Source organism: Fukomys damarensis, unplaced genomic scaffold, assembly GCF_012274545.1.
Source record: "Fukomys damarensis isolate Sample0158 unplaced genomic scaffold, DMR_v1.0_HiC HiC_scaffold_17, whole genome shotgun sequence".
Lineage (NCBI taxonomy): Eukaryota > Metazoa > Chordata > Mammalia > Rodentia > Bathyergidae > Fukomys > Fukomys damarensis.
In genome coordinates, this window is record NW_022900929.1 from 17669102 (window position 1) to 17677311 (window position 8210).

At 47.6% G+C, this 8210-nt stretch overlaps 1 protein-coding gene and 1 pseudogene across 1 annotated transcript in view; one reads left to right on the forward strand and one right to left on the reverse strand.

Annotated features, from left to right (window-relative positions):
- Positions 1–1821: 1821 nt before the first annotated feature.
- Positions 1822–7787, reverse strand: LOC104858732 (annotated as a pseudogene).
- Positions 7758–8210, forward strand: part of Ywhag (tyrosine 3-monooxygenase/tryptophan 5-monooxygenase activation protein gamma) — a 35369-nt gene continuing 34916 nt past the window's right edge. Inside the window, exon 1 of the mRNA XM_010618972.3 lies at positions 7758–8058. Coding sequence (XP_010617274.1) covers positions 7972–8058 — 87 coding nt within the window. The 5' untranslated portion in view covers positions 7758–7971. The remainder of the gene's footprint in view (positions 8059–8210) is intronic.

An 8210-nucleotide genomic window follows, 5' to 3' on the forward strand; every position in this document is an offset into this window, starting at 1 on the left:
CACCTCTGAGTGGGGGTCTTCTGGCCCTGCCTGTTCACAGATCCCTATCCCATGACTTCTAAACCATTAGTGAACAGCTCTGCCTGTTGGAAAAATTGCTTCCCTGAATTGGGCAGAAATTGGTGGACTCTGCAGCTTAAAGTTCTGTAAACACACAAAATACCAGATTCGCTCCATGGGATCATTAGGTTGCCACCATCCCCAGCACTGTGGCTCTCCCATGAATCCTTTGCCCTCTGTTCAAATTTTGAGTATCAAAACATTCACTTACAGGCCAGGCATGATGTCACATGCTTGTAGTCTTAGCACTTGGGAGACAAAGGCAGGAAGATCACTGTGAGTTTGAGGCCAGCCTGGGCAACATAGTGAGTTCAATGGCAGCCTGAACTACATAGCTAGGCCCTGGCAGAAAAACAAAAAAACAACAAACAACATTATTATTATTATTTTTTAAAATTATTATAATTAGTAGTAGTAGTAATATTTTTGGTACTGAGGATCCAACTCAAGACCTTGTGCTTGCAAGGCTGGCGTGGTGCCACTGAGCTACATCCCGGCCCACAACAAAATACTTTTTAAAAAAGGGTTAGGGATGTAGGTCAGTGGTATAGTGCCCCTGATTTAGATCCCAGTGCTGCAAAATAATAAATAAGTAAATAATTAAAATAAAAATACTGCCCTTCTATTCCTGGTCCAATTCAGAGGGCAGAGTGTAGACTTCTCTTTACAAAGCCTAGCTAGGTAAAGCACTTGTCCCAAGTTCATGCAGCTGGGTTTGGGGGAAGGATGCTAGCTCAGGCTCCCCTGTATCTCGAGCATGTGTGGTTTGTCTCTTTGAGCCCCCTCCCCATAGTGACACATATTGCCCTGTTGAGGTAAATTTTTGTTTCCAGTACTGGGGATCGAGCTCAGAAGTGCCCTATTACTGAGCTACCCTCCCAGCTCAGCCCTTTTTATTTTTTTATTTTGTGAGAGTGTCTCACTTAGTTGCCCAGCCTGACCTTAAGGGGGATGGGATGACCCTAAAATAGCAGTGTTAGGTGAAAGTTTTATTGATAGATAGAGACTGGAAAATCTTTTAAAATTCTTTTTTGCAGTTTTAATGGAACCAAATGATTATAAAATAACATTTTATGTACATTCACACACACACACACACACACACACACACACACACACACACACACACACACACACACTGCAACTTTACTAGGAATTGTAGGAAGAACATCCATGGAAGATTCTCCAGTAGAAACTGGAGATTAGTATTTTGGTTTTTTTACTTCAACCCCATCAGCTTCCATTTTCTTTCTCTTCTCAGATTGATTGATTGCACTAATCTTCTTCCACTGGTGATCAAGTTCTGCCTTGTCATTGGTTTCCTTGAAGCGCCTGGTTTTTCGTCTTTGAGACATCTTGGTATCATACTAGAATGCAGCCTTGGGCAAAGCCTCCTTGTTGTTCATATACTTGCGGTAATCCTCCTGGGTATCTAAGTCCCTCTGGCCCAAGGGGCCCTTCTTGTTACTCTGGTCCATTTTGCTGTGATCCACTTCCTCATCACTATCCACAGCCATGTCACCCATTGTGGCTGAATACCACCCTGCATAACTGTTGGGCATGCCAAAGAAATCACCCAGCTGCTTCTCTTTCCCAGGATCTCTCCCACTCCTTGTCCTGAGGTCTTGGTTGTGGAGGGAACATAATCCCCAATGTCTTCAAAGAAGTTCAAGTCAGTCTTGGGTAGTTTCTTCTCTTCCAGCTTCCCTTTATCTTTCTTTTTGAGTTTTTTTTTTGGCGGGGGCGTACCAGGGATCGAACTCAGAACCTTGCACTAAATTCCGAGCCCCTTTCTGAATTTCTTGTTGCGGGTCCCCTGCTCAGGTATGAAAGGATCTGAGTGAGCTTGCTGATGACAGTGTCACCTGTGGTCAGTGTAGTCTGGGCCTCCATAGTGGGACAATCATCCTTGCTCCGAATAAGAGTGTGGGGGTGTGTCTGTGTCTGCATACTCATCATCCAGGCCTACCACATGGGCCGTGTGACTGGCAGGAACAGCTCATTCTGTTCATCTGCTTTGCTCTTAAAAAGCATAGATAACATTGTGGCCTAGATGTGTTTTAAATTCAATTTTGTTTTCAGGATCCTCATCTTTCTTGTTTTCCTTCTGGGGCTTCTCCATCAGTTCCTTTTCCTCTTTCTCTTTGCTGGCAATCTCAGCTCATACTTTCTGAAGCAGAGCAAAATCCAAGCCTTTCACCAAATGGGTGTGTTTCATGTCACTACCCAAGAATTTAGATTCTTGGATTAACTATCATCTCTTCTCTGCAGCTGATTTGTCCACTTCAGCTGTGGGGCCCACAAGCCCGTAGTTAGCTGTGGTGCTAATAAGTTCAGTTTCCTCATAGTCTTTGTTCACACCATCTCTCCGCTGCTTGGCACAGTACCCGTACTTCTCTGCTAGTTCTCTCTAATTCTTGTTGGTGTAGTTTGGCATAATAACTTTTCTTCTTCCTCCTTCGCTCTTCATCCTCATTGTACTCCCTTGGCATCTCATGATGACGCGACTTAGAAGGTGGTGCAGAAGTAGGTGCAGCCCTTGGGGTCATGAGAAGTTTCCTGAAGTCTTCATTGGTGAGTTTAGATTGGTGGAAGGAATGAGGATTATCCACATCATGGCCATCTGGGGCCAAAGGATTGGAGAGCAGCTCACAATGTAATATGGCCGGATGTGGTGGCGTATGCCTATAATCCCAGCACTCAGGAGGTAAGGCAGGAGGATCTTTTTTTTTTTTTTTTTTTTTTTTGAGACAGAGTCTCACTATGTTACCCACACTGGCCTCTGACTCATGGGGTCAAATGATTCTCCCGCCCCAGCCTCAGTGAGGCAGGTGACTAGGGTGTGGCAAACGGGAAGTGGGCTGTCAATCACAGCCAGGACAAATTCACATAAGAGCTTCCAAGCCCTATAACTGATAGCAGAGAATGGTATCTTCAGTTCTTCTGGCAGCAGGAGATCAAGCGGGCTTTTGATGGGACAGCCTAGATCTGACATCAGAATCGTGATAAAAAAGACATGGCCACTTCCTTTCTCTCTCTGTGTCCCAAAATCACCCTGCAGAGTGCTCTTTTCAGAGAACTCCTCTCTTTTCTCACCTTTAGTAAATATAAATGTAAAACCTTGCTACATTTTTCACTTGTCTTGTTAAAATTTTAGGACAAGGGACGGGAAGGAGTCCACAGCACCCTGGAACCCTGGTAATCTCCTGAGTAGCTGGGATTTCAGATGCAAGTCACAATGCCTGGTGACTGAAAGATTTTAAGAAGCATCCATCCAATTTCTTTTGTTTGTTTGTGTGTCTGTTTGTTTTGGTACCGGGGATTAAATTTGGGACCTTGCACTTACAAGGCAGGTGGTAGCACCAAGCTAAATCTCTGTCCCTCTATGCAGTTTCTTTACTTTATAGATGTACAGTCTGAGACCAGAGAAGTAAAGTGACTTGCCCAAGGTCACCCAGCAAGTTCAATGGCAAAGTCAGGGCCATGACTTTTAGGTCCTTCTTCCTAGCACAGGCCTCCTCTGCTGGTCCAGGAGTGGCAGATTCTCTCTGATAAGATTCTCCCACTATCCTTTGCTTCTAAATCCATGGTGTTCTCTGCCTCTAAAGGCCAGCCTGCTAGGGCGATGATGAGGAAGTATCCCCAGAGGACAAGGAGAGGAGCACTGTGGGTCGATTTCGGCTTCAGAAGATGCTGCTGCTGTCTCTGCACTAATCAGGGAGCTTTCCAGCCACAGGACGGAAGTCAGCAACCAGGGGATGGGGCTGCGGTGATTTATAACTGCACAGAAACAGCAGGACACTGATGTCCCTGACTGGCCTGCTCCTCTGCCAACTCAGCCATAGAGGATGCATTTAAAAGGTCACATCCTCCAGTGCTGAAAAGGGGGACTGATTGTGCCCTTGTGCCAGGTTGGCCACCAATGGGCAAGGCCCTTCCTTTTCCTGAGCAGATGTCAAGCAAGGTAGAGACTCACAGCTGTGACAGAGAGGGTGCCTTTGCTCCTGCCTAGGTTTGAGTCAGGTTCTATTAGTCACTGGCTGTGTGATTCTTTGGCTGATCACAGAGCCTCTCTGTTTCAGCATTTTTGTTTTAAAAAACAACGATTCTGAGCCTCTTGCACTGTGGGCCTTAATCATCTCCCAGGTTACAGTCACAGACCCCCTCCCCTCTGTTTCTATAAAGAATGCCAATAGCTTTCATTTCAGAAGAAGCCCAGTCTACCACTATGACTCATCACAGCTGGGTGGGGCACCTAGTGCTCATTTAGTTTAATTCTTTTTTTTTTTCCTAGTGCTAATTCTTTTAATTGAATTTATTTTATGTTTTTGGTACTGGGGATCAAACTCGGGTCCTTGCGCTTGCGAAGCAGGCAGAGAGTTTAATTCTTATTTTAAAGGTGGGGAAACTGAGATCCAGAGGGAAGACAAGCCTTGGATGTAGAGCTGGGGTGTGGAGGGGAGGCAGGCAGAAGCTGGAATGCTAACTTTCTAGCTCCCAGCTCCAGATTTCTTGACCACACTATCAGGCAGTTAAGGGGGAATCCAGGCCATTAGCCCATTTACTGTGTCATGCTGCAGCCTCTGAAGCAGAGCTCTAAACACACAGGGGCTGCTGGGCAGTTTTTAATTTTTTTTTGGTATTTTGAGACAGGTTCTTACTATGTAGTTTAGACTGCTCTGGAACTCACTGTGTAGCCTAGGCTGGTTTCAAACTTGCAGTGATCCTCCTGCCTCAGCCTCCCAAGTGCTGGGATTACAGGTGTGAGTCACCACGCCCAGCTTTTGTCGGGCAGTTTTAACCCTAGAGCCTTAAATCAAAGGGAAAGGAAGGCAAGGCCAGCCCTCCCCTGCACCCCTGGAAGGAAGCCTCGATAGGGAGAGTGTGGATGTCATCCCTTTTTAGCTGTGGAACATCCTTTACTTCGCATCTGCTTCACTTTTCCCAAACAGATTTGGCTTGAGCTGGATTTTTTTTCCTTTCTTTTTTACAAGAGTGGTAGACTAGTGGGGGAAGGAACTGGGGTGGAGAGGTCAGAGAGGCGGCTTGAAATGTGCCAGGAAGTTCCTGAGATTCAGCATCTGGGGCCCAAATCACTGATTTGCTTCATGCATATGTGGATAACTAGGGTTGGCTGGAAAGGCTTGTTCCCATGGCTCAGGGATGCTCTAGGCCAGAGTGGTTCACGTCTGGCCTACAGGGAGGAAGAGAAAGGAAGAGGAATGACTTGGCAAAGGTTCCTGCAAGAGACAGAAGGAAGTGGGAGGGTTTATTCACCAGCAGGATTGCATTTTGCTGGGTGGTGTGGTAAGAGAAGAGAGGCCAGGCCAGATCCTGTGTTGGAGGAGGGGTGGGAGAAGAGAACTATTTCTAGACTGCCTCCCCACTCAGTCCATCTCCTACAATCTTGCCTGAACAGTCTCTCCAAAGGGCATTCATTCATTCATTCATTCATTCCATGTGTTCCATGTGCTTACTATGTGTAAAGTACTGTGACAAGCACTGCACAGTCAACAGTGATAAGACAAAATGACAGTGGAGGTGTCTGGAAAAGCCATTGTTTCTACACTTGATCTTTGCCAAAAGGTCAAGAAGTTTTCTCTTTTGTTTTTGTTTTTTTCCCCATTGTTAAAATGTCTCACAGGTTTTCTGTTTCAGAACAAAAATCTGGGCTGGGGATTTAGCTAAGTGGTTCTGCTGCCTGCCTTGCAAGCACAAAGACCCAAGTTTAATCCCTGGTGCCAAAAAAAAAAAAAAATCTATTTCCTGTGCTGGGAGTGTAGTTGGTGGTAGAGCACTTGCCTAGCATGTGCAAGGTCCTGGGTTTGAGCCCCATCACTGCAAAAACAAAATAAAACAAACAGGACTCTCCTGAATCTTTAGCCTGCCATTCTGCACTCCTTGTGTTTTGGTCCCTGACTCCATCCCCAACACGTATCACCGAGACACTGCTTAACCACAACCATGTCTAAAAGAAAGTTATTTCCCAGTCTTGCTACCTATCTCTCTGCCAGCTCTTAAATCCTACAATCCTTTAAAGGCTGTTTGGAAATGTTAGCAAGCTCTGTGGAGCACCTTTTCAGAATTTCGTGTCTACCCTGAAATAAAAAAAAAAAAACCTAAAACATATTTACAGCATTTAACATTCTAATTTCCTTTAAGACAGGTTTCTTCCAGCATATGATATAGAACCTGTATATTCCCTCACAGAAATTCATTCTAGGTTCTCATACACATTTAATAGCCCACCCCTAATTTATTTTTGTACTTACTACTTTTAAAGATACTCTACAAATTCCTTATTTTTGGGGCTTGCTGGGGTTTGAAATAATGACCTCCAGCAAGCTAAGCACAAGCTCTGTCACTCACTTATACCCTCATTTTTTTCTCTCTCTTGATTACTTTCTTAGGGTGAGTTTTGTCTGTTTTGTTCAGTGCTGTACTCCATTGCTTAGAACAGTACTTGAAACAGTAGGCACTCAGTAGATAATTTATTTTTTATTTTTTTGTTTTTTGAGACAGGGTCTCACTATGTAGTTGAGACTGACCTGGAACTCATTGTGTAGCCCAGGCTGGTCTCGAACTCACAGTGATCCTCCTGCCTCAGCCTCCGGAGTGCTGGGATTACAGGCGTGAGCCACCACGCCCAGCCTGATAATTGATTAAAATAAATAAAATAATGCAATCAAAACTGTGGAGTGTGTGTGCTATATAGAATAAGCAAGAATATATCAGCCTGATCTCACTGGATATGACTTTAATGGGAAGAAAGAGTGGACAACTAGACAATCCCGGGTTAGGCTGCGAATAGGCTCTTGGTCACTGAATTGAATCTTTAGCATACCTCTGGGAAAGGAAGAAGGGACCCTCCAGGGTCAGCCTGCAGACAGTTGCCTTCTTCCTGGAAATTAACCAGTATGTCCAACTGGTATCTGTCGTTTCACAATTTCACCTAGTCAAGCCCAAGAACCTCGAGGTGCGGAAGGGAACTGCAACCTTGCTGAAGTGGACAAGGTAACAGTCCTGCAGGGTTTAGCCCCTTAATTCAGCTATCCTACGGGTATGCACTCCTCTAGATGATGGTAGATGGACACTTTGGTTCGTCAGTGGACGCGCGCTTTCCTTCCCTCTCACACGCCCCATTTCCCCAAACCCAAGTTCTGCTTAAAAGAAAAAAGTCGGAAATTCGGTCTAGAATTGAAGCCCTTGCCTCCTCCCAGTCGCCCGAAGGAATGGAAGGAAGGTGGCGGTGGGGTGAAGCGTGAATCAGCACAGGCTCGGATTGAAGCAGCACTCATCCCCACCAGAGGTCCTCAGCGGCCGCGGGGTTAGAATACCGCCCCCTGCCCTTCCTCCACCCCCTGCGCGATACGCCCGCTGGGAGATGTAGTCTCACTGGTCCCTTTGTCTTCGGTCTCCTTAACGGGCCAGCCCGCAACGGAGAGAACTACAAATCCCAAGAGTCCAAGCGCCTAAGACCAGGAAGAGCGGGGGAGGGGAGCGGAGGACGGTGAGGTGTCTGGAAAAGTTGGGGCTAAGGAACCGGTATGATGTGAAGGAAAGGGAACGTTGGAGAAGTGGGGAGACGCCCAGAAGATATCAGCAAACCTCGCGGGGCGCCGGAAGACCGAGCCGTGGAAGGGCCCGGGCGGGGCGCTGGTGGGCGGGGCCATTGCGTCACGCAGCGTGGGCGGGGCCGCAGGGGGTTGTCCTCCCGCGGCACGCATAGCAGTCGCAGCCGCTTCGCGCCTGGTTCCGCGGTCGCATCTCGTGCCACCTCCTCTGCCTCACCCCTCGCTTCGTGGGTCGGTCCCTCCTGCACTCGGGCTCCAAGCCGCGCCGCAGCCTCTCTCCTTAAGCCGTATCAGGCCATCCAGGTCTTCTTCCTCCGGCCCGACCCAGTCCGCGAAGATGGTGGACCGCGAGCAACTGGTGCAGAAAGCCCGGCTGGCCGAGCAGGCGGAGCGCTACGACGACATGGCCGCGGCCATGAAGAACGTGAGTGTCTCCTCCCTTCCCCCCGCCTCGCCCCGGCCCCTCCCGAGACGCTGTCCTCGCGCGGAATGCCCCGGGGGCGCGTTGCCTTTTGCGATGGCAGGTGGCCGCCCCTCGTCACTCAGTGAAGGGACTGGGGAGGGTCCCCGTAGTTG